The sequence below is a fragment of the Porites lutea genome, chromosome 6 (genome assembly GCF_958299795.1).
Source record: "Porites lutea chromosome 6, jaPorLute2.1, whole genome shotgun sequence".
Lineage (NCBI taxonomy): Eukaryota > Metazoa > Cnidaria > Anthozoa > Scleractinia > Poritidae > Porites > Porites lutea.
The window spans coordinates 22062152-22087940 of NC_133206.1; the positions used below are offsets into that span (position 1 = coordinate 22062152).

Consider the following 25789-nt stretch of genomic DNA (forward strand, 5'->3'; position numbering starts at 1 on the left):
TCCTTAAATTTCTGTGCAAGTCCTTGAAAAGTCCTTGAAGTTTCTTCAACTTTGAATGTAGTGGCCTGGAAAGTGTTTTTGATGCTGTTTGGTTGTCTAAGACAGAATATAAATCATAGCTCGGAGAATTTAAAGGTTATTTACACAAAATGCTCAATGTTTTATTCAATAATTAACTATCAATTTAAGACAAGTGAACTGAAAAGGTGAAGTAAACAGTTCAAGGGTTAAAGTCTTATTAGAATAGACTGGAAATGTGCACTTTTGTACAATCTGTGAAATTATATTCCTAGTTGGTGGTCCTTGAAAATCTAATGTGGTCCTTGAAAAATGGTTGCATTTTTTTGTGTGAACCCTGTACAAAGCCTAATAAACAGTACCAAAGGAAAGTGCAAAAAGCAGCAAAAGAGATATTATTAATGGTTAGTGGTCCCTCATGAATTTTTTTTATATGCCCTTAATAACTCCACAGGAGCAGCTTGTGTATGGTTAAAGGAACTACGTAATAACAGTAGCAGAGAATTGGCTTTAAACAGCCATATCCTTGTGCCGTAGTCCCTTTAACTCTCGGCCAACTGTCAAATTTCAAGTCAGACTTTAAAGAGAAATCAGGGGACTTTGACTTTCCTCTCTTTCTATATCAGGTTTTGCTCAATATGATTGATTTTGGGATGGACCCTCAACAAGCGTTAGACAAACCAAGGTTTTGTATACATACCAAAGGACAAGAGACTGGCTTAGTTTTCTTAGAGGAAGGCATCTCAAGCGATGTTGCCACGAAACTCGAGAGGCTTGGGCACGAAATTGAATTCCCTGTCTGTGGGCATGAAAGAAGTGTATTTGGAAGGGGACAAATAATCGCCCGCAAAATAGCACCTTGCAAAAATGGACTTGATACGGCTGTTTACTGGACAGGGTCTGATCCCAGAGCAGATGGAATGGCTATTGGGTTATGACGAACTCTGCCTGGGTCAACTAGTTCATATGGAATAGAGCGATTTTCGTATGACCTTGAAAAATGGTTTCGGTAAGTGTTCGTTATTTGTTTTATCAGCCAATGGATGAAAAGATCAAAACATGGCCTGTTTGTTTTCCCGCCAAAGAAAACCGTAACATGGAGAAGGCATTGTTCGATTGGCCAATGGTGTTGCAGTATGACGTCAAAGCGAAGTATAGGTTGATTTCTAGAAAGTTCTCGGGCATGAAGTTTTTTCACCCGACCGTTCGCTTAACCAACCAAAAGTCACGTGCTTTTGTGTCCGTTCGATAAACCAATCAGATCGCTCTATTTCCGTTCGTTTGTTGTTTCTGTTTTGTTCGCGTTTTCATTTCAAGGTCATACGAAAATCGCTCTAATAGACAAACCTACATCTGCAATGTTGTGGCGACTGTGTAGTGACTAATCTGTGGAACTCTAGCGGGTACGAACTTTTTCTCAGTTTCACTGTTTGAGATCTTCGAGGTGGAACGTCATGTACAGTTATAAATTGGTTCAAGCTGAGCAGAAAATTTGACTAATTATTTTCAGTGTACTGCTGCCGTACTCAAAAATCTAAAAGAAAGGCATCAAGTGATTCCATCAATAGGAAAACAAAGCACGATCGGGTATTGGTTATCTTTTTTTTTTTCTTTCACAACAGTAGACTGAGTTAAAATGAAACTGTTCCGTCATTTCGGGATATATGTGCTTGTTAACATGACATAGATCCTTTGGATCAATTAAAGTTTCTGAGAAACTGCCCACCTACCCTTCCCCTGAGCCAACATTTTATCCTAAGTGGGAAGTAAGGTGTTGATGTTAGCTTAGGGGAGGGGTAGGTGGGCAGTTTCCCAGAAACCTGAACTGATCAGATCCCTTCAAGTGAACGTTTATGCTCAGTAGCCACTTCGTGGGACAGAGCTTTGCGTCAAGAAATTTGCAAAGGGCTTCAGGGAAAATGCACAACATTGCGCTTAAATGGACCAATCATTAAGGTATTTAAATGATCAATTTCATTTTCAAAGACTTGTCGTAAACGGTAGGAACATGATTTAGATTACGGGAATAGAAATGTTTCCTGGAAATGTTTACACAAGCGAATCAGCTTTTATCAATACTAGTATATGTAATATATCAAAGAATGAAAACAAGTAAACAGACAAAACTGCAGTAATATGTTTTCATAGAATGTGGTATATCTGCTATAATTTTTCATAAAAATCGTAGTTCGTAACTTCATTTCAGTTAGAAGGCGTTTCTAAATTTCGTTTCCAGTGTCTGTCTCTCGTCGCCTTACGCCAGCATCCGGTGACGGCATTCTCGGTTACAAATTAAGCCGAGTGGCTGTGAGGATGTGTTGTTGGAGACTAATCTCGTCACTCTTTCCCAGGGCTTTTCCCTAAAAAATTGGGGACAAGCCTGGGACTGACGTTTGACGTAAAGGACAAATGTAAAGAAAGTTACAATAGGCCATTTCCAAGTTCCCCCGGGTCTCTGTTTCAAAACGAGGTTAAGTTCTCAGCCTTTGATATGAAAATGATTTTTAATTCTCATGCAAATAAAACTCATTTTTACAAGAAAGGTTGAGCACTTGGCTTCATTTTGAAAGTGAGGGTTTCAGGAACTCGGATATGGCCTATTCAAATGCAAAAGTACCGCAAATGTATATGCCGCAGGACGTGGCTAGGGTCTTTTCGGGTTTACACCTCGATATAGTAGCATAGTGCAGGTAAATGGCTTTTCTCATTAGCCCTTTAACCCCTAATATCAAAACTCAAATTCTCATTTGTCACCCTTATGGGTCTCCTAAGAATAGAGTGGGGAGCAGTTGTTGAAGTATCAAAAAGATTATCTTCTGAGATTATGTCCTCAATTCTCATGACCTCTCTGTTTTATAAAGCGTAGATAATACAAGGAGAAACTTGATGCCGATCAGTTTTAGGGCTTAAAGGGTTAACGAGAAAATCGTCAGACCCGCGAAACTGGGCTCAGGTCTGGGGAGGAGAGTCAGTCCCCGCTGGTGCCACTGCATACCAACTTGCCAAAATGAGTTGTTTTTTGCTTACTTAAAAAATAAAAAGGTAAAGATCCTTATTTTTTTGTGGCTAAGGCTCTAGAAATACAATCTATTAAACTAAATTAAATTTAGCCAATAAGCCATCGTGTTTGTGAATAAGTTCGAAACAAAAGCGCACAGGCAGGGGCGGATCTAGGGGGAGGGTGCAGGGGGTGCGCACCCCCCCCCCCGCCCCCCTGAGATGACCTGCGGTTTTCTAATACAACTAGTATTCTGCAAAAAAAAAAAACTATGTGGTTTATTGGTGTTGAAGTGGAGCAAGAGACGAGTGCACCCCCTCCTAAAAAAAATCCTGGATCCGCCCCTGATAGGTCCTCAATGAATACCCAGTATCAATAACAACAGAACAATTCGTAAAGCTGTAAGCCTCGATGCATCATTACTAACCAAGGATCCCAAATTAAAAGCGATAGGCTAGAATTTGGGGGAAAGCAATTCAAATTCTTTGTAAATGTCCATTTCGTTCTTGTAACCACTCTTTCACAAAAACACGACAAAACAAGATTATCCCATACGGGGCAGCCTGGATGGCAGACGGAGAATAAAAGATTTCTTATGTGGCCAAAAAGAGAACTTTTTCTTGCGGGGCAACGCGGGGAATTTCCAGCGGGGAAGGTTGGCCAAGAACAATACGAGACAACACCGACACTCTCTTCAACGCAAAACTGCCAATATGGAATTGTCCATTCTCGTCCCTAGAGCCCTCGGCTTAATTTGTTCAACACCACGTGACCAAGAAACGGCGGGTTCTGGGAACGAGAACGGGAATGTCATGTCAAGCAACTCGCTCATTTCAGGCATTTCTCAGTGAAGCAAACAGTTCGGTGTTTAATTGCATTGCCAAAGTAAATTGCAGGCTTGCAAAGTAAAACGTTCGTGAAATTAAATTGGTGAAGGGTTAAAATGTAATGTAATAAAGATTTTATGAGTTTAATAGGTAGTATACATTACAATAATGGAACGATATGAAAGCATATAGTATACAAGTGGTACAGATGTTTAATGAAATAAACTGCTGGTCAGAACTATTTGCAAGGGTGTCATTTTTGCACCGCAGAATCGAGCAAAGCATTACATAGCAAAGGTAACGGAATAAAGGAGACACGCAACTATTTTCTTTAGTCCAAATTTGTTTTCTTTGACTTTTTGACTTATTTCTAAAAAACATTTCGTTGCTTTTTTAGAAAAACGAAAAGGTAATTGATATCTTTCGAACGTACCTTGTGCTGTTAATAGACAGCAGCTTTTTTTGTCAGATTTTTGGGCTAGGTTGTCATCGTTTTGGATCCAATTCTGTTGTTTGTGTAAGATCCAAAGAATCCACTTCCGTTGTCAGGGATCAATTGGATCCGCGATCCCTTTTTGGAATTTAGTAAAGAAACGCACCCTTGGATGTTAATATTTATGGTGACGATGATCATGATGATGATGATGACGACGACGACGACGACGACGAAGACGATGATGATAATGATGATTATGATGATGATGACGGGGGCGCCACGGGGAATGAGGATCCATCAAGACAGTCGTGAGCCATGCACGCAGTAGTAATAAGCGGCGACGGGTTTATCCAAAACCGGATACTTTGGGTACATGATCCGAAGCGTTTCTCTACTACGGATCCGAAAAGAGTTAACATTGCCAGCGGTAACTCGAAATAATTTTAACACATACCTCAGCTTCTTGACAAGACGGCTTACCTATACGGCCATTTTTGAACCAGTCATGAATTAAACGATGGATTTTATCCTTTTTACCAATACAAGCAGGACCTGCATTGTTCTAGTTCCAAGGAAAAAAACTGCTACTCAGGTTCGCCGGCGCGTCTTGCAAGACTTCTGAATTTAATTTTCCCGCGCATCTTATTCCAAAACTCGTCCTCATTTGGCCCTTCTAAAGCAGTATCCTAAAGCTAACCGTCCAGAATACAATGAAAGATCAGCAAACTTGCAACCAAGTTGTCAGTAGCCGTATTATTCTTTCTCCGGGATACCGTCGAAATAAATGGAAATGAATGAAAAACAATCCCTTTTTGGATACAGCGTTTCTTTTCTCAACGAAAAATCCTTATGATCCGGATTTTTGATCTGATCTTGGATTTTAGTAAAGAAAAGCCCCCCCCCGGATCAACATCACCACCATCATCACTATCGTCGTTATCATCATCATCATCATCATCATCATCATCATCATCATCATCATCATCATCATCATCATCATCATCATCATCATCATCATCATCATCATCATCATCATCATCTTCTTCTTCTTCTCCTTCTTCTTCTTCTTCTTCTTCTTCTTCTTCTTCTTCTATATCAACAACATCATTAACATTATCATCATAATTATCACCATTCTGTCATCAAGTCTCATTAGCATCTGAAATAAGCGTCGCGGCGCTTATTTCATTTTCCCTGTTATAGGTGCGCCCCCCAAGAGAGGTTGGCACTTATTTCAACTACGGGTAAAATACTCAGGGGAATATAGAGAGAATTAAGTAAGGCCCGTACTAGGTATGCACAATTTAATATGTACAGAATATGTAGCCCTCGAGCTGTTATATGAGCCTCGGTTAGTTCTACGAACTATTTAGGTGTCCCAAACTCTGCACAATGAACCTAAAATTGAAAAATTTCTTTTCCTTCTTCACAATCTTTTATTATTATATTTATAAGTACTGATTTGTATTAATTAGTATCCTGTGTGAGTTTAAATAAAAACTGACTTGACTTGACTTAAACGACGACTTAAAGACCGTTTCAACAGACACCGCAGACCAGTTGCAGTGCCAGGAGCTGGAACACACAGCAATGTATACAGCACTTACAATGCCAAATATAATAATTAGTTCAAACTCCTGGCTGTTGAAGTCTTGACACATCTGCTGGAAACATCTGATCTGAAAAAAAAAATGATCATCTTCATCAGCAATCAGTAATCTTGCTTCTTCAGAGGCCAACTCTAGATGTCTGTTTTACTTAGATGTCCGTCTTATAGAGGTGTCTGTTAAGAGTGAGTTCAATGTAATACAGTCAAACCTCCCATAAGCAACCACCCAAAATACAAAGACTGAGTGGTCACTTAACCCTTTAAGTCCCAATAGTGACCAACAGCAATTTTCTCCTGACAATGTTCATACATTATCATGAGATGAGGTTATGAGAATTAATAAAATGATCACCTAAGAGAAAATACTTTGATCTTTTATCAAATTCTCTTAACTAATTCTTAAAGGAAATGTATAGGGATCAGTTTGGAGAATTTGTATGTGGATATTGGGGCTTAAAGGGTTAAAGAAGGAGGCTGTTTACAAGAATTGAACAGGGGGTCTCTTCCGAGAAGAGGTCCAGGCACAGCTTCTTTATGGAAGATAATTTAATGCATAGAATGTCTAAGTTAGGATATGTGTCCAAGTCCATATTGTCACTAATGTTCTTTGTACATTCTATTAAGTAACATAGTGGCCATGGTGAAAATAGAGATCAGAGAATGCGTCAAGTTGTCGCTTACAACAGGTCAAAAACAATGGAAAATCATCACTTGCAGGAGGTGGTCCTTAACTAGAGGTTCAAGCTGTAAGGCTTTGGCTTGGAAAATTTTGGTGTTTAGGATTGGCGGCCACTTATGGAAGGTGATCGCTTAACAGAAATGGTCGCACATGGAGGTTCGACTGTATTTCTTTTCCTAACACGAATTTCATGATGGGGACATCTCAATTTTAATTTCTAATTTATCATTCACCTTTCCACAACTAGAAACGGTTATTTTCATATTTGCCTTATTAGAGTTATGCACTAAATTCAATTCCAATGATATAAGATTCCATTCAAGTTATAAGTCCCCTGAAATGTGACCCTCCCAGCCCTCACCCCTCCTCCCCTCCCCCTAAAAAAATGCTTCCCTCAGAGAAAAAAGGTTAAATGAAGCAGATCTTCCTGATAATTCTTATCATCAACTTCATCTCCAGAAATCTTAAAATTTCACTCACCCACCCCCAGGTGAAAGGCCCAGCTTTGCATTGCACTTTTAAGTCGTGTAGGAGCTGCGCGGAAGGTCTCTCCTAATTGGTCGCAGGAAACAATGACATCTCATTCTTCAAACTGTTTTAGTATTGTTTGGGATCAAGGTCACCGTTGGTGACATCAGGGTCACCATTGGTGACATCTCTTCCGAGCAGCTGCTACATGGCCCTTAATAAGACTTCAAAAAAAGCCAATTTGCACATAAATTAAAACCTTCATACGCTGTTGGAAACGCACCGACTTCCTCTTATAAATCAAGGCGTTGAAAATTCTCCGAAGGGGGAGATTGAACCATTGAAAGAGTGGGGCATAAGCCCATCACTTAAACGCCCGAGCTTCGAGGGTGAGGATCAAGATCTTCCCGCAAACACTTCTAAAACTGTTTAAAAAGATAAAAAATACAGTTCATTCTGTTTGATCCATCTTTTATCGCTACTTACCTTGCAAAGTAGATGAAAAACGGGAGAAAATCAATCATGCCTTCCTTTACAGGCGCCATCTTACTTTTAAAATTAAGTTTAGGTCCCAGTGCCCCAAAACGTCCACAATGCGCGGCCTTGCTCTCTGAGGAAAGGGTGCATTTGACCAGTTTATTTTAGAACGGTTTAGGAGCGAAATTTGAATATCTTTTAAGTTGCACAAACTAAATTCAGCAAATTCAACAGGCCTAAAAAGGAATTTTTTTGCCTTTTAATAACGTTTAGTTTTCTTTTTTGATATCTTGTACTTCGAATGCCCTCATAGACATGGTGGAGATTCTAGTTTTTGAGAAAAAAGCTGGTAGCGGGAAAAGAATAGCTGAACTTCGAAGATCTGCAAGAAGGCGGAATATTCATTATTAAAGTAAGTTCCTGGCGGTTTTATAACCAGCAAGAAGAAGTCCTCAACCAAAAATCGCTGAGGGTTATAGATTGGTTCTTCTTCAACGATCTTGCCGTTGATAACGAGGGTCAAACTGCAGATAACAAGCAAACAGGCAGCATGATTTTTCCTTTCTTTCTTCTAGTGAGTAAAACCGACAAGCCGTTGGGAGATGATACTTTTTAAAACCAGTCAGTAAAACTCATCTGCTGACAGGCCTTTTCCTTCATACGGTACCTTAACTGCTTTTTCTGTTCTCCTTTCAAGCTAACGATGAATTCCCGTAGAGAAATCTCATCACGCTTCACCGACAACATATGTTGAGTTACTCAAATGGCGTGATGTTGTTTTCAACCAATCGGAAAAAGGTATTAAGTCGAAGATTGACATTTAATGAATTTTCACCAATCAATATTTTCACGCTCAGGATCTGAGCTAGCCTGCGAAGCGCAGACGCATTTCCGGTCGTCGCTTCTCTCCCTCCGAAAAATAGCTATTTTTCGGAGGGAGAGAAGCGACGACCGGAAATGCGTCTGCGCTTCGCAGGCTAGATCTGAGCGTAAAAAATGGAGAAAACAATGGTCTCCTTGCAAGCGTTCCTTTCCTTTGTCCCTCCCGCGTCCCGTGCGGCCAAATTTACCCTTCCCCTTCCCCTTTAACGCCTACCAGCCTATATTTTTACTGATTACACCAACCTTCTTCAGGTTTATAGATGTTACCAGTAACGTTTATATTAAAAAAAGGAAAAAAAAAGGAATTACTCTATAGACAAGATTCCTGTTATGATCTCTTGTTTATAGATTATTGTTATTCCTTATTTTGAAAAGACCTCTTAATTTCATTTCACAGCAAAACCGATGTTGAAAACGATATAGAAATAAGGATGATGATGTTGTTGTTTGACGACATGAAATTTATTATTGAAATTAAATTTTTTAATTCCGCTCTGCATTGCTGGAGAAAAAAAAGAAATCGAAATTAAATATAGTACTGGACTTTCCCGGAAGGCATTGAAAACTGGTTGAACCTACAATTGTAGGCACAAATGCACGTACGTGATACCGAATTTTTTTTTTTCTGTGTGTCTGTGTCTGTTTGTTTTTTGGATTTTTTTGGGTGTTTTTTTTTCCCCTTTTTTCAGTGTCGTTTGTTTTCCGTTTCATCCTCGATAGTCTAACAGAAACCCCAGTCTTTTTTACACAAATCGGCCTTCCATAGGAAACCAGTGAATCCGCTGACCGAAACCGCACTGTTTTGAAACCGCTTACCGGACAACCTCGTTCCCAGGGCTTTTTCCCTCAAAAAATGAGAGGGGCGCTCCTCCCCTTTTTAAGGGAAAAAGCCCAGGGAACGAGGTTGCTCTCCAGAGGGGTTTAATGCCCCATCCCTGAGACTAATCCGGATAAAAAATGCGGTTTTAAAAATGTCCAGATTCGTGTGGACATGGTCTTAGGCCCTGTTTACAAGAAATGCCGGAAGGCTGAGGGATTTCCTAATATCGCGAATTCCCTTAGGCTCATTCCCAGGGCTTTTCCCTTAGACAATGCCCTGGGGATCCTGTAGACTACGCTTACACCATGGACGCTTTATTTCCATTCAACCATAACTTTCCAAAATTTGGAAACAGCGGCAAATGGTACAGAAATTTTCCGTAAAAGTTTCCATACATTCTAGGAACGGTTGAATTTCCGAAATGCCGGAACCATTCAACCGAAGCTTCTTGAAATTCCGGAAGGAAAGCCTTTGAATGCAAAGAAAACTTCCGAGAAATTTTTTTGAAAATTTGGGTATATCAAGCGAGGTTGTCCTCTTTTTTGGAAATTTTTGAAAATGCTGCTCTATTTGCAACTGGAAATTGCCGAAAATTCAAACCAGACGTTTTGGTTGAATGGAAAGCGCCCCATATTTCCAGGGAAATTGGTAGTGTTCTCGAGCTCTGAACTTTGCCAATTTCACTCGGCTTTAACCAGACGTTAGAAAGAAAATAAATAAAACTTTTTTGATGCACATGCAGAAAATTTCCCAAATTTTTGATAAATTTTGAGAGCGCGTTTTTTTTAGAACTTTGAAACAAACTGTGAAAAGCTCTAATTAAAGAGTACGTTAGTGAAGAGCATGCTCAGTTCCTGTCTTCCTCTCCATTTCACTCCGACATCATTTGCAGCGAGGGTAATTTTTATTCAATTCTTTGATTCCACTAAAACATTACATTTGCAAATTCATAAATGCCCTTTAATTATTGTGAGATGAAATATTTCGCTCTTCATCTGTTGTTGTCTTGAGAATGTTGCGTGGTTTAGAGACAATGTATGGAAGGCCCGCGTAGATGTTAAAGTTGAACCACACTCAACTTTTACGTTTACTCGCGGTCTTTTATACATTGTCTCTATTTTATTTACACGCGGAAATAATACGTGCGTACACAAGGAAAAATTACGCGACAGTGGATATCCACCCTTATCAGGAAACTTCTCAAACGACTATGCAAAAATGACGGGAGCACCTAGTCAGTAATGATGAAGACTATCAGTAAATAGGTGAGACACTGCAATCCATGCCAATGGATCGTAACTTTCGACAAATGATGAAGACAAAAACGGAGAATTCAGTTTATATTACTATCTCCATGGGTTTTTATATTATGTTCTACATGTAGCTTTGCATTAACTTCACAGTACATATAAATAAAATGACCAATAAATAGAAAACTGTTTCTCCTTCCAAACAACTGTTACCCTAGAAGGACGTCTTATGTATTCACTATCCCCGTTTCGAAGAGTTTAAAACTAGTCGAATTATTTGTCAATAATTCAATGAAATGCCCCAAAACCGAAATCGTAGGCGAAAATAAAAACCTTTTGCCTATCAAAAGGATTGAGTTTGCCTTTTTTTTAACAAGGACCTTAACATTACTTCTAATAAATTTTCCGCAAAGTTCCGGTCAACCTTACAGGCTATGTTTTAAAAGTGTTCAAAAGAGTTTTTCATTGGCTATCTCAAAACCATAAATTCGGTTTAAAATAGAAAACAACGCAGAGATTGCCAGCACTATAGAGCAATTTTTCAGTATCTGCGTTTTTCGATGAAGCATTCTACTCGTGTTTCATTAACTCTTCTTACAAGGGTCATGTAACGATTTTTGCTATCTTCTTAAAGGAGCCATAACGTGTCTTCGCACAATTAAATTCCAAAAAAATAGTGGCCAGTTTTGTTATTTTAGAGCATATTTAGGCATTGAAAGTGTTCTCTGCTGTCTGTTGCTACGAATGGCAAGGATGAACATGGATTGAAAAGCGATACTATATGCCCGCAAAAATCACCAAAAAGTTACTATGGTTAGTGCTCCCTGATGAAATTTCTTCTAACTCTAACAGAGTATTTTGTGTATGAGTAAAGGAACAGACTTGACCTAAACATAGTTAGTAGAGGAGAGTGGTTAGGAAAGCCGGCAAACATCAAAGTTGAAAACAACGGTGCTGTAGTTTATGTTGGAAGCTCCCTGACCGTGCACAATCCTTCGTTTTTTGTTCACAAATTGTGACTGAATAAATTAATGCCATGTTTCTATTGGTCAGTAAGTTCAAAATGATAGGAATGCTATTGAACGTTGTGCACGGTCAGGTCCAAAAATACCAACAAAAACATATAACAAGAGAGTCTAACGGGTTTCATAACCATTCCACTTTAATAACTATGACCTAAAACAGTAATATTCTTGTCACATAGCCACTTAAAGCACAAACCGTCTTCACAACAAAATAATTAAACTAACGGGACATCAATATCTCACCGCCACTTCATATGAGCTAAGCCATCCAGTCTGCCTCTCGTTTCTCACTCTCTCGTTTTGCTCATTTGAAGACACCCTCAGTGAAAAGGCGATAATTATAAGAAACGTTACGAGTAACCATCACATACGACCATGAGTGACAGTCATTCGTCGCTCATTTGTCTCCATTTCAAGTGATTTTTATCATAAATAGGATTAATAAACGATTTGTTGATAGAATTCAAATAAATAACGCAAAACCATTGTATGGGTAGACTAAAATTATATCTCGTGACTAACAATTTGAACCCAATAAAATGATGGATAAACAGTTTGTTATTGCCCCAATTTTGCTCATCTTCTTCCCAGTGTATGGACGATGAAGTAGCCGTCTGTTAATTTATTTATAGATTTGTTCTGCTTTTCGAGAAATTCAACCAGCCCAAGAGAGAAATCTTGTAACAGAAAATAGGTCTGTAAATCTATGAATCCCTGAAACACAATATCCAACATAGATGCCATCCACTTGCGTATCGAATGGTATTCCTTTAAACTACTCTGGGAGCAAAGCCGGGCTTCTTGTTGGGAACAACTTATAAACCGGATTATCCTGACTAAAAAAGACGATTCTTTTACTAGCATTACTTGGCATACGCTACCATGACAACGTTGTCTCCCCTGACAAACAACTGGTTCACATGACGACGCTTGAACACCAAACACTCATTACGACCAATGGAAATCGTCTTTGCTTGAATATCATCATCAGCCTTGGAATCACCATCACGCTTGGGTTTAACTGTTTGTTTGAAGTTTTCCATATTAGCAGGGACTTTCCTACTTCCTTCAACATTGATGTCACCGCAGGACGGTACATTTATGCTGTTACTGGTATAATCGGGTATTCTCTTCGAATCTTTGGGTAGCTTACGTGTGGAAGACACTGTTGACGGTTTAGGCAGTGAGTCTTTCACTTCATCGATTCTTATTTTCTTTCCATGGTTTATTTCTGTACTGTCTACAGATCTGCGACGTTTTCTGGGGTTCTGAGGTCGAATTTCCATCCCACGTTCAGGATTGGCTTTCTCCTTGGAAGTGACGTTGACGAGACGTTTATTTGAAACTTTTCTTGGTACAGTTCGTGAAGGAACGTTCACTGATTGAAGTTCGCCTTTTTCATTGTATTCAACTTTACTAACATTACCATCAGTTGCAGCTAACCTTTTCCCCCCTTTCACGTTAGAGAGCTTCTTAGATTCACTTGTAGTTTGTCTACCACAGGATCTATCAACCTGCCTGCATCCCTTGAGAGTTCCTTTACCAGTTGACAAGGGATGCCCGACCAATGTGGGTTGATCTTTTAGAGTAGCCTTGTTCATAGAATGACGTTTTGAAGGTCTCTCAACAGAAGAACCACTTGCGGATTTAGGTGTTCCACTACTACGAAGTGTCCTTCCTCCTGTTTTACCTTTCAAATCAGTTTTCTTGGTATCAGACGAATTACTTTCAGCGTTTAATGTCTTTGGACATGACTCTGGCTGTGTTGTTTTCAAGGCATTCTTGCTAGTCGATTTCTTAGCCATATCGGGGTGACTATTAGGCGTATGTCGTCCAGTACTGTCTTTCTTAACGTCTTTCGTTACAACCGCTGCAGAGTCTTCGCTGCGTGTTGAGGTTTTTCGCGTTTCCTTGGTCTTTCGACGCGACTCCGGCTGCGATATTTTCAAACGATTCTTTTCGTCTGATTCCGCAGCAGTTCTTTGGAGGTTATCGGGGTGAAGGTCTGCCTTGTTTCCTCTAGTGTTCTCCGTCTTACTATTTGTATTACACGGTGAAGATCCCTGGGAGTTTTGGGGGGCTTTCTTTGACGACTGTGGTGTTTGCCTTAACTGCTCTTTCTTAGGCAGACCACCTAAATGGTTGTCTTCTTTAACGCTCCCTGTCTTGGTAGAATTATTTTGTGCCTCTCTCGTCTTAAGTCTACTGTCCTTAACATCTACTTTACGCCCACCTTTAACTTTACCTTTCCCATTCTTTCCGCGATGTGGAACCTTTTCCTTTACCTTTTTCGAATGCTTTTCCGTACCGCCACACTCCTTCACAGATTCTTCAAAACGAGGAGCTCCGCTCTTAGCATTTCCACAACTAGTCCGCTGACTCCGAATTTCACTCAACCTTGTTCGGAGATCAGCGTTTGCAATGGCGGATGAAGGGCCTCTTCTCTTGCCGCCTAAACTTGCTAATAACCGTGATCTTTCCATGGTAAATGTGTGATGCCCTTCACCCGAAGAATGACGCCTGGCAGGGTGAAGCTGTTTGTCTACCGCCGATGCAACCATTCTGTCGTCGAACAGTTTACTTTTGGAAGTGCTTGGACCACCTTTCTGTGCGTCTGCTATTTTTACAAAAACCTCAGCATCTGAATCAGAAGAAGACAGTTCACCCTCATCCTTCTCCTCCTCTCCGAGCTTTTCATTCTCTAACGTCTCCTTACTTTTAGCCTTTGGCGTCTCTACATTGTCCTCACTTTGCGTTTTTTGAGCGTTAGACGTTTTCTCCTCTTCTGTTTCACGTGATTTAGCCTCTGACATGTCCACTTCATCGGAGCTAATTTGACCTTCTTCTTTTTCAACTTCACTAGCCTTATCTTTGGTCACAAAAACTGTATTTTGCCGCAGCTCATCATTTTGCAATTTGGTGTCCTGCGTGACTGTTACCTTGCGACAATCCCCACAGGTTCCTCCGACTGAAGGATAATCGTCTTCAGTTTTCATTTCTGACAAGTTTGTGTGGTTCTTAAAAAATTCACTAAACTGTTCGTTCTTCTCGTTATTTTCTTTGTCTGGAACTTTGAGTGGGTTATTAAAAGCTGACTCCATAGAGCCTTCTGGAGACACGGTGACACTGTCTCTATCCCCCGAAGCGTCAAAGGCCATAGTTCTGAGCGAATTCCTTTCCTGGGTCATACCTAAATTAAATGACATATCGGAAGCTTCAATTGTATCAGAATAGAGAGTAGCAACTTTTACATCTCCACAACTTGGTTCACTTTGTGCAGAATGCAGTATCTCTGATTTACGATCGTCAGGTAATTCGTCTACATTTCCACGTGGTTCAATTATGTAGACGCCCGAACTGTTTTCTACAGTTGTTTGGTCACAATCACTGCTACCAAGATACAGACCCTCGCTGTCCACACCTGAACGCAAGCTTCCTCCTTGAGAAAGAATTTCATCTGAATTGCTCAATAGCGCAGCACTTTCTACATCAATTAGTACCGTCTCAGCCTCCTTGTGCTGCCGTTCAAAGTTAATCCCATTTTCGTCAGGAACATAATTTGCGACTTCTGGAGTTTCAAAATCAAACAGCCTATTTTCTTCATCTTGCATATCCACGTTGTTAGTAACAGTCAAGGGTATTTTCAGAGCTTCGTCAGGCGAATTTTTTAATTGGTGGGAAGCGACAGAGGTCCTTGCTGCAGCTCGATCAAGAGTGGGTTCCCCCTCAATCTCAGAAGTGCTATCTACACAAATCAGAGAAGAAACAACTCCCTCTTCATTGCGAAAAGGAGGATTTTCGCTACTAAAAGTGAGAGCTCCACACGATGAATCAGTTTTGTTGTCTGTGCAGAAGAATTTCAATGATCTCTGGATATCGTCACAAGTGTCAGAGTCCACGGTAAGCTTTAGGGTCACTTCATGCAAATTACTTAAGCTTTTCTCTTCATCGCACGATCCACCCAGCAATAGCGCGTTAAATCTTACATTTTGCGTTTGATCCTCGTTTTGAACAACTTCTATACTACTCTCCACAGATTTGTGCTCCACTTGTTGTGTTTCATTTAGTACTGACCAAGGAACAGTGACAGAATGCGGTTTAAATCCTTGCGTGGATGGCCTTTCTTCTCTTATGGTACTATGTTCTAAATACGCTACTTTACCTCCTTCGGTCGTGTCATCTTCAAACTTTTCCTTCTCACTATCAACTAAAGCAATTTCTTCAGTTGAGTCACTTTTGTCTGGTAAGAGTCCGCCTTCTATAAAATCACATTTTTCCTCTTTCTTTTCGCTGTCCTTGGTCATAACTGGTTTACTTTCGGAGAAAATCGACACGGTCTGCAATGTCGTTCCACTATTTGATGGGCTCTCAGTGTTCTGTCCAATCTCCCGGTTTTCTTTCGAACAATCCTCTCGTATTAAATTATATAACTGGTCGTTGTGTTCCATTTTAGTAAACTCTTGTTTTTGCTCATTCATGACTATATCCTCCTCGTCTTTCACCAACAACCGGTCACCTACGGTGAAATCATCGGAGTTGTTCTTCATATTTATTCTGCAACTGTTTCCTTGTAACCTGTCATAACATGCATTCTCCTTTCCATCTGAGACTACTGAGTGACTACTGCCTTCGGTTGCGCTTGGCAAGATTTCATCAACGCCAACGAAACTAACATCTGAATTCACGATATTTGATGGGAAAGGATCAAAATCTGTTTTATCAATATTCTTTTCACCCCGAGAATCCATTTCACTGTCGCTGCTATCAGATACCTGCTTATTTTTGTCTTTACAAAGCTTACCCAATTGAGAACCCGTTGTATCTTTACTGTCGACTACGCCAATGTTGGAGGCTGCTGACGAAGGATTATAATCACCGAAACCTTCACTATTACAATCAGTCGTACACACTGACAGTGTTAATTTGAGTTCTGTAACTGTAGAGGCCGACTCGTTCTTCTCTAACAACTCAATGCTTGGTTTTTGAGTAAAATTATTTCCGCATCTTTCAGAGGAGAATTCATCAGTTTGATCCACTGTAAGAAGAGAGCGGCCGTCACTATCATCCAACGATAAAGCAGAAGCATGCAAAGCGGCGCTTAGAGCTTCTGCAGAAGGCGTCAAAGAATCTTCATCGGGGGTGTCTATGGAAATGTCCTGCTGGCCATGATCCCCGAGTGTGTCAAAATCTAAAACGGAAGAGTCCTTATATGGAGCTATAGTCCCCTCGCCTGTTTGAGCATCAATGCTAGGCTGAACAGCTAGTGATTCGCATTTTACACTCCCCTCTACATCCATACCAGCTGTTTTCCCTTCACAACCTGTCACTTGTGTTGATGAACGACCCACTTCATCAAGTGATGTCGACGCACTAGTTTGGTGATTTATCTCATCGTTTTGTTCTTCGTGAGGAGGTTTATTTTCATTTTGACAGTTGACCTTTTTCCTTTTCTTCTTTTTCTTCTTTCCCGTTCCTTGTGTTTCTTCATTAGCTTGGGGTTGTCCAGTTCTTTCTTCTAATGTATACACTTCATCGACATCGAATAGAGCCTAAGAAAACAAGACAAGACATGTTCCTTTGTTACAACTACGACAACAAATTATATAACGCGCACTTGTGTCCCTAGTCAAGATTTAAATTGTCTTTTTATTCCAGTTATAACTAAGGTACAGCTAAGAACAGTCGAGCCCTGGTTTATACTGAGACACCCGCTTAACACGTACACCTCGTTATTACGCATAGTTTTCTGGAGAGGGGGCGCGGGCGACCGTGGACACCTCGTCCACGATGCCCATTTTGGTGAGATGAGATTTCCGCTTGCAGACTGCCCTGTCGATGTTTTATTGACCAACATGACAAGACTCAATGACTTGGTAAAAGACAGCGACGTTTATATCATTCCCTGGCTGTGAAATTATTCGACAAAACAGGATGATAAACAGTAGTTTTGATGGAGGTGTTTGTTAATTTTTATGTTCGAACTTGTGAGAATTCAAAACACAATAGATAGTCATGATTTTTTAATACATTATCTAGATATCTGAAGTAATGGCTGAAGCATATCCCAGGCAGTATGAAAAATAATATTTTCTTTGTTGGTTAATCATTCACAAACCTTAGCGAAACCTCTATTCAGGGAACACATGCCTCAGTCCAGTAGGCTGTCGACTGTAATTAAAATAACCTGGGACCAAAGGCGAATAACAAATAAAAAATGCCGCGTGAAGGACTGGGAAAGGGGCAGCAGATCGCAGCAGATTGGAATGCCGGAAGGTCTTCAACAAGACCGCTGACCCATGATTGTTATGCAAATTGCCAGGTTAATTAAAAACTGACTTACGATGTGTACAAAACTCCATTTTTTCATGTACAGTTCTGAAAGATCTCAAATCCTGTTTCGTAGCACCATCATCATTGGGCCATAGAGTATCCTCATCAACGTGACCAAGAAACAAACCGATGTACACACTGTACCTTTAATACTTGACTGTTTTGCACTCTAAAACTCTCCTTATGGACACCTAAACACAATCCCATATAGCACGAAAGATAGACACTGTAGGGTGTCACTGCTAGAGATTGCATCATTATGTTACATTGCAATAAAAGGTTTTTAACTGTCCAAATTGAGGTGACAAAGTTCACAGGCTGTGGTGATCACACCTTAAATTAATTCCGCCACAGCACTACACTTAAATGTATTTTCCCATAGACGGGGAAAGGGTAACCTTAAAAGACAGGAAGCAAGTAAGTTGCAGGTGGTTATTTTTAAGTATAGCTGTTGATGCAATGGCAAAACAATTATTTTCTTAGGTTAATCCTTTGGTGACGGCTGGCAAGTACCAAAAAAAAACCCGCATTTTTCACCAATTCTTCTTCCTTGGACTAGGTTTTCGACTAATTAGCATAAGAGTGGCTAAAAACGAGTTTTGTAAGAAAAGAGGCATATTTTCCGACCAATTTGATGTAATTAAACAGCTTTTTGTTTTTCACATATGTCCAAAAGCCAAAATTTGGACTTCTCTCTTGCTCTCTGTCTTTTCCTTTGCCTTTCTTCTTTATTAGCAGTTTTGTTGCCTACTTTATCGTCTTTCTTTTGCATGGAATTGTGGCTGGCTAACTTTTTAGGAAAAGGAAAAAATTTAATATTCAAAGGGTAGTATGTAAGCAGCGAAATTGGCGGTGGATTTTTCCAAAAAATGTTATCTATTTTGTGAGTGTAACTCTGTCAGGATTGGTCAGAATATCCGAAACGAGGTATCGCTGGAAAGATCTATCTTTTCCGACGTCCGTGATTACCAATTTTATTAACTTAAACTGAAATCTAAAAGGTTCCAGGCAGGAAAATATGCATCATTTGATATGGAAGAAAAACGACTAAAGAAGTCGTTAAAGGGTTCAACCAGAATGCTCAAAGTTTCCAAAAAATAATTAGGTCTAAGAAACAAGGGTAATTCTGGATCAAACTAAGTAGAACACCTGTTAAACCTGAGAATGGATTTTACCCAAAAAATAGCAAATAGGTTTATTTGATGAAAAGGCAGGCATCCTAACCACTTGGCTATGCTAGTTTTTGTCTTTAGTAGCTACTTTTCTGTTTGTTTTATGGCCCAGTGGCCTTTTCCTAGCCTCCTCAAACCCTTCTAGTAAATACAGCACTAAGCAGAATAACTTTTGGCATTGCAGATACTGCACTTCAATGGTTCAGATCCTACCTAGCTGGTAGATCGCAGGGTGTATTACTTAATGGGAGCTTCTCAGAGGAATTCTCTCTACCGCATGGTGTACTTCAAGGATCGTGTCTGGGGCCGCTGCTTTTTTACAATTTATGCCAGCAAGCAATTTGAGGTAGTGAAGCGCCACCTCCCAGATGTTCATGTATACGGAGACGATAACCAGTTATAAATCCCATTTAAGCGTGGTTCCAGTGCGAGTGAATTGGAAGCGGTAACTGCATTACAAGATTGCGTTCTAGACATCAAGCCTTGGATGACGGCTGACAAACTTAAGCTAAATGACGACAAAACGGAATTAACAGTAATTGGAACCCACGCGCAGCTGGACAAGATAAGCATATCAGAGCTCAGTATTGATCACGCAAAAGTGTCTACAGTATGCAACGTTCGGAACCTAGAGACGTGGTTCGACAACCATCTGAGCATGAAAACCGCCATCAACAAGACTTGTCAATCGGGACTTTACCATCTGCATAATATTGGGCGCACTAAAAGATTTCTTAGCTTTGAAGATAGAAACTCGATTGTTCAGACAATAGTGAAGTCGAGAATAGACTATTGCAATAGCCTATTGTATGGTGTTGCCGCTACGAACCTTAGCAAGCTCCAACGGGTGCAAAAGGCGGCAGTCCGATTGGTGTGCCCATTGCCAAGACAAGAACACGTCACATCGTCATTTATACGTCTTCACTGGCTGCCGATTAAGTTTAGAATCAATTTCAAGATTGCTATGCTCTGTTTCAAGTGCATTTATGGACACGCCCCCAATTATCTTAAAAGCATGGTCGCCATCAAGAACACTTCGACATACAACCTCCGCTCGAGCACCAGTATCCAGCTGGAAAACCATTCACGACGATCGAAAAAAACGCTTGGCGATCGAGCCTTTTCCAATGCATCCGCCAAGGTTTGGAACAGTCTCCCACAATCATTTACAGTCACAGCAAAATTTTAACGCCTTTAAGTCATTGCTTAAAACTCACTATTTTAGAGAAGCGTTTAATTTATAATTTCTTTTTAGTGCTTCATATAGTATACATCTTCGCATTTTATTGTAAATTCAAAATTGTAAATAGGTCACATAGTAATTTTGGATTCAATTTTACTATGTAAAGTGCATTTAATCATATCCTCCTGTATGTTATTTTGCGCTATATAAATATTAAATATTATTATTATTACTATTAATTTGCTAGTCCCAAAAATAATACTATAATTGGCCATTTCAGAGCGGTCTGCTTAGTGCCCGGGCCTTTGAATAGAAGTGAGGCTAGAGGTGAACAGGTTTTATTACATTTACCCTTGTGATTTTCATGTGCAAACCGCTTTATTGTCACGCTAATAAGCCCATGACCTAATGCTGGAAAATTGAAAATCAGAAAGGTTTGCAAACAAACAAAGTCACCACTCTGGGGTGGTACTTAACCCTTTAAGCCCCAATATCCACAAACAAATTCTCCAAATTGATCTCCATACATTTCCTTACAGGATTAGTTGAAAGGATTTGTTCAAAGATCGAAGCATTTTGCTTTAGGTGATCATTTTATTTATTCTCACAAACTTTTCTTTTAATCATGTATTGATATTGTTGGGAGTAAATTAATGTTGGTCACTCTTGGGGCTTAAAGGAATTTTTGGGTGGGAATGTGCCCCTGGGATGAACCCTTAGCCCATACCAGGCCTTCAGAGTGTAGTTCAGCCCAACATTGTTATCCTAAAATCCCTTCTATTCTAGAGTTGCTATTTATTGATCCATTTCCTGGAAAATGAAAACCATCAACACCCAAACTTGCTGATTTCTATACCATATTTCAGACTAAACTGCTTGAAAACCACACCCTTCACATATAGCCCATATATGGCCGTACTCCCCCCTTCTGGGGAACCTCCAGTGTCACTTCCATTCAAAGGCCAGGGGACTGATTAAACAGCTGTACTCAGTCTACAGTGTAGGCATACACTTACCAGGTTCATATGCTTATCAAAAGCAACAAGGTATCCAGCTAAAACACCACGGAGTCCTTTGTATCTTCTGGTCCAAACCTTGACTCTCAGCCTCTTGGTGAGACATGTGTGCAGTATGCTAAATGGTCCTTCAGTACATGCTGCGTATGCAGGAAAAAAAATACATTATTTACTTAAACTCCTAAAAAATACTCAGTCATTTTCTTTCCTGGAAACCTTGTAAAGAGGACCACTTCATAAATAGGATCAGGATTTCATGCCCTATTAAAGGGTAGTTTTATTTACAGACGTCCACTGTGCTGTTAAAGTGGCCTTTTAAACACAGTCACTTCTGGCTCATGTAGTCCTGCTCTCGTTTTGCAGGTCCTAATGGAAGATTAAAAAAAAGCCCCATCTAGTTGTTCTGGATATCTAGATGTCCCCCTAAATAAGTAGCATTTCATACACATCACTTGCCCAATGAGCAAGGGCCTAGCTAGTCATCCTTACATAAAAAAGCAAACTAGACAAGCTCAAAACTGCCTTGGGCAGAGCTCCCTGTTGAGAGGACAAACTGAATTTCAAGTTACTTTAAACTGCCGCTTATAAGCCCTGAGCTTATGAGTGATCTTTGTAAGGGGTTTCAGGAGGGCTTATAAACAAAGGGGCTTACATCTGAGGGGGTCATACCTGGAATAGAATAAACACTTCGAAACAAGCTACATGTATAGCAGTGGTGCTCAAAATCTATTTTGCAATTCCTGGTTTTTCAATAAGCTTCAAAATGTCACAATCAATTGAATTCAGAGGGAGGCTTATAATCAGAGCTAGAAGGGGGCTTATGATTGGATGTATTTTTTTGTTTGCAGGCAGATGGGCCTATAACTGGGGGACGGGGGGCACTTATAAGCAGCAGTTTACAGTACCCTAAATCAAGTTAAATCAAGTTACAGTCAACTCCCTTTACAGCAGACACTGTAGCGACCTCAAGTTAATGTCCTCATTAGCAAGACTCCGGAATAGCAGGAGTTTATTTCAGTCAAGCCTCTGCACCCTCAGTCAAGTCTCTCACCCCCACGAAAGGGATCGGATTTTCCAGGGGGGAGGGGGGGTCAATTTACCTTATTTTCCAGTGGGGAGGGGGGGGAGTTACCATAGGGAAATATTTCCAGAGGGTTCTCGTGACGCATAAGAGAGTAACAAAGAAAAAACACAAAAATTTACCACAATTATAAAACACGACAAAAGTTAAAGAGCGACTAAACCTTGGGATAAATGGACATAGCCAACATATTTTGTCAGTCCCTTGGCATGACCTCTCACGTGAAAACATTCCTTACGGTTAGCCGTTTTTGAATGGATTTGGTATCTGTTTGAACGGCTCGGGGTATCTGTTCGGGAAAAATTGTTATCTGTTCGAATGGCTTGGGCTGTCTGTTTGGGAAAAATTGTCATCCGTTCGAACGGCTTGGGATATCCGTTTGAAAAAATTGTCATCGGTTCGAACGGCTTGGGCTATCCGTTCGAAAAAGAATTTGTCGACCATTCGAGCGACTGAAGCTATCTGTTCAAAGATAAATTTTAGCCGAGTTTCCATCCCAAAACCATTTCATTGCTAGCCACACTCGCGTCGAATGACCTGTTATTCTCCAGGTCACGTACGTTACGAAGTTGAAGTTTGCTTACAAAAGCATCATATATGAATAGTTACGGATCTCTGCTCCTTTGTAGTCATCTTCACTTTCATGTTTATTTATCAATCGATTATGGACAGTATTGACATACGTTTTATTCAATACTTAAGTTTTTTTTTTTCAACAAGTTTCCCAAACATAGTATTTTTTATCTTTTACGCTTTTGTAGTTTATGAGCCAGCAGAATGAAACTTCATTTTCCTAGCATGTCGAGAACAAAAAACACGAAAAATATTTTTTTTTAATTGGCTGCATCTCTTCTTCTCTTGACTGTTTCTCTATCACAAAGAAGTTACACAAGTCTTTTCCAGCACGTTAAACTTTGCGTGACAATTTTCTTATCAATGAAATCGGCGAAGCGCAATTTTACCGCAAACTCAAATAGGCAAATTTGGTAGAACGAAATTCGATACTCACACTGTATTATCACGCGACGAGGTCCTGATCTCTTTAATTATACTTCTTCAAGTGTTGCTTTCTTCTTGACGCAGTGCGAGAAAAGTACAGTTATGTTTCCTATGCAAGCTTGCATTTCATTTGCAGAATTGTAGAATTCAACAGAAATTAAATGAAACACACAAAATAATTATTTGTCTGTGACTTGAGTGCATAAGGAGTTCGCATAAGAAATTCGCTTATCTGTTGTACAATTGAACAGGAAATACATCAAATTCATAAAATTTGGCATCCTAGGGGACAAAACTACTTCTTTGTTCACTTCAATTGGAGATAGCAATATTTCCAGGGGGTGTGCGAAAGTTTTGGAAATTCTGGAGGGCAGGGGGGGTAAATTTTGTGGGCTGATTTTGGAAAATCCAGAGGGGAGGGGGGGTCATACAGCAAATCCCTTCCGTGGGGGTGGTATGGATATTTTCTGGAACCACACAATATTGGTCAAGTACCCCTCTGGGATTAAATAAGGCCTGTATTTAAATTAATGCTGTTTATGGGGGAGGGGGTGGGAACGACAGGTATAAAACGCAGGTCTCAGGCCACTGGTCACAAGTGCATGTAAGAGTAGAGGTCACAGCGCTACAGTAAATAAACAACACTAAAAGTGTCTCCTAGCCCCTAATGCATTCAGAAATGAAGTTTTAGCTTAAGGAGTAACCACTTATTTCAGTTATTTATCAATTGAGAAGTGATCTGCGCTTGTAACTTGTGACTTGTGACCTGTGCTTTGTGCCTGCCAGGGTGCAAAGGGGTATAAATCTTTTTCAGAATATTTTCAGTAATGGCATAGAAGAAACTTTGTTACGTAGTGCAAACTTTACCTTCCATCCTGTCTATTACATTCATCCGCTTTTTCTTTATCTGTTCAGCTTTAAAGGCTTCCTCCGCCATAATAAACTCCTGCAGCTTGGACTCAACCACTCTCCCTTCCATCTTTTTCCCAGTTTTACTTTTCGCCATACTCGAGGCGTTGGATTCGGCAATGGATTTAAGCCTTTCTTGCACATCCTCCTTCTCCTTTGGTTTGTATTCTGGTTTCAAATTTCTCGTCCTTGTGGCAGTTTTCCGCAACGAAGCCTTGCCTTTTGCCGACTTCGAAGATTCGCTTGATTTTATTTTGCCCTCCTTGATGGCTTGAGCATATTCCGCGAGGTTATTGAATACGTGTATTTTTGGTACAGGAGGCTGCAGGCTTTCCGCGTATAGGGCCTTCAAAGGGTCGAACTTTGGCGACAAAAAGTCTAGTTTTTTATCCATATTTTCTGTCAACTTTTGCGAACGTATGGCAGCCATCTTGAATAAAGTGTTAGTTACCAGTCCTTTTTCTACTTTATTCGGTTTCAGCCCTTCGCGGTTTTAGAACACAGGAACCCCAAACTCTGGCATGAACTCTGAAATAAGTGTATTGCAAAACCTTGTGAAGCTCGGAATCATTACACTGGATTACATTACTTAAATACTTCTTGGGCGGCGAGACGGCCACAAAGATAGCGACGGGTGAAAATCCCTGTATAACCAAGGTAGATATCATCGGCAATAGAAGAGATGCAGTCAGTGATTGGACAGCTAATGCATCATTTCATTAAATTGAAATCCCGATCCCCCAACCCCCGGGACATAATGGGGATTTCACGCAGTCAAAGCTTGGTTTTAATGAGCGGGGAGTTAAAACACAACTTGGATTTCAGGTGTCAGTCAGATGTCATACTCACCGTAGGCATTAACTGAAACTAAACATTCAATATCGAGTTGTGTTTTACCCGGATTTTCCGCTATTCGCCTACTGAACAACAACTTCAACGACAACTCTATTTCGAATCAACAAAACAATAAAACAACATACGACCCGCAGATGGCAAATCTTAGTCGAGGTCAAGACTCATTCTCCCTTACAGAAACGGAAGAAGTGGTATTTTAATATCTGGTCATTGAGTTCACTATTTCTAGCTTTTGCTAGCCTGCGTAGCAGGCGTCGAAAGGAGTAGGGGAAAGGGAGGAAGGGAAAAGTGCGAAGCTAGAGCGAGACACTCGAGTCTCCCGCTAAAGGCGGCTGAACACAGTTTGCTTGGTTTAGAGTCGTTACTTTTCAGTGGGGTGATATTTAAGTCTCGCTTTCTGGAAAGCCCGATAGGCTGCATATCTTCCCGTGATAAAGACCAGACTGTTCACAGTCCAGCTGAGCGCTTACCTGTACAGGCAGGCTCGGTTCATATGTACCAGGGGGGCGGGCGTCGGGGTTCATAGGGGTGGGAGGAAGGAGGCTATTTTTGTCGCCTCCTCCCAAACCGTCCCCCGCCCCCTACGTAGATTTGACGCTCATCTAGGATGGCCACCAGTAACGCAAACCGCTCGATCTCGACGATCCTACGGAATAATAGGAGACTGCGAACAGAGTACTGAGATAAAAACCTTTCTAGAGCCTCGTTTTGTTGGATTTGATTGTTTGACGTTCGCCTGCACGTTTGGTTTTCTT

General features: G+C 40.4%; 2 protein-coding genes across 2 annotated transcripts in view; one reads left to right on the forward strand and one right to left on the reverse strand.

Annotated features, from left to right (window-relative positions):
- Positions 1-1558, forward strand: part of LOC140940897 (glutathione hydrolase-like YwrD proenzyme) — a 31526-nt gene extending 29968 nt beyond the window's left edge. The window contains exon 8 of the mRNA XM_073389860.1: positions 645-1558. Coding sequence (XP_073245961.1) covers positions 645-956 — 312 coding nt within the window. The 3' untranslated portion in view covers positions 957-1558. The remainder of the gene's footprint in view (positions 1-644) is intronic.
- A 10735-nt stretch (positions 1559-12293) lies between these two features.
- LOC140942024 (uncharacterized) lies at positions 12294-24647 on the reverse strand. Its single transcript, XM_073391015.1, has 3 exons — positions 24138-24647; positions 21191-21330; positions 12294-17038 (listed from the first exon to the last, which is right to left on the reverse strand). Exons 1-3 carry the CDS (start codon positions 24607-24609, stop codon positions 12353-12355), a joined length of 5298 nt encoding a protein of 1765 aa, XP_073247116.1. The 5' UTR covers positions 24610-24647; the 3' UTR covers positions 12294-12352.
- Between the last annotated feature and the right edge of the window lie 1142 nt (positions 24648-25789).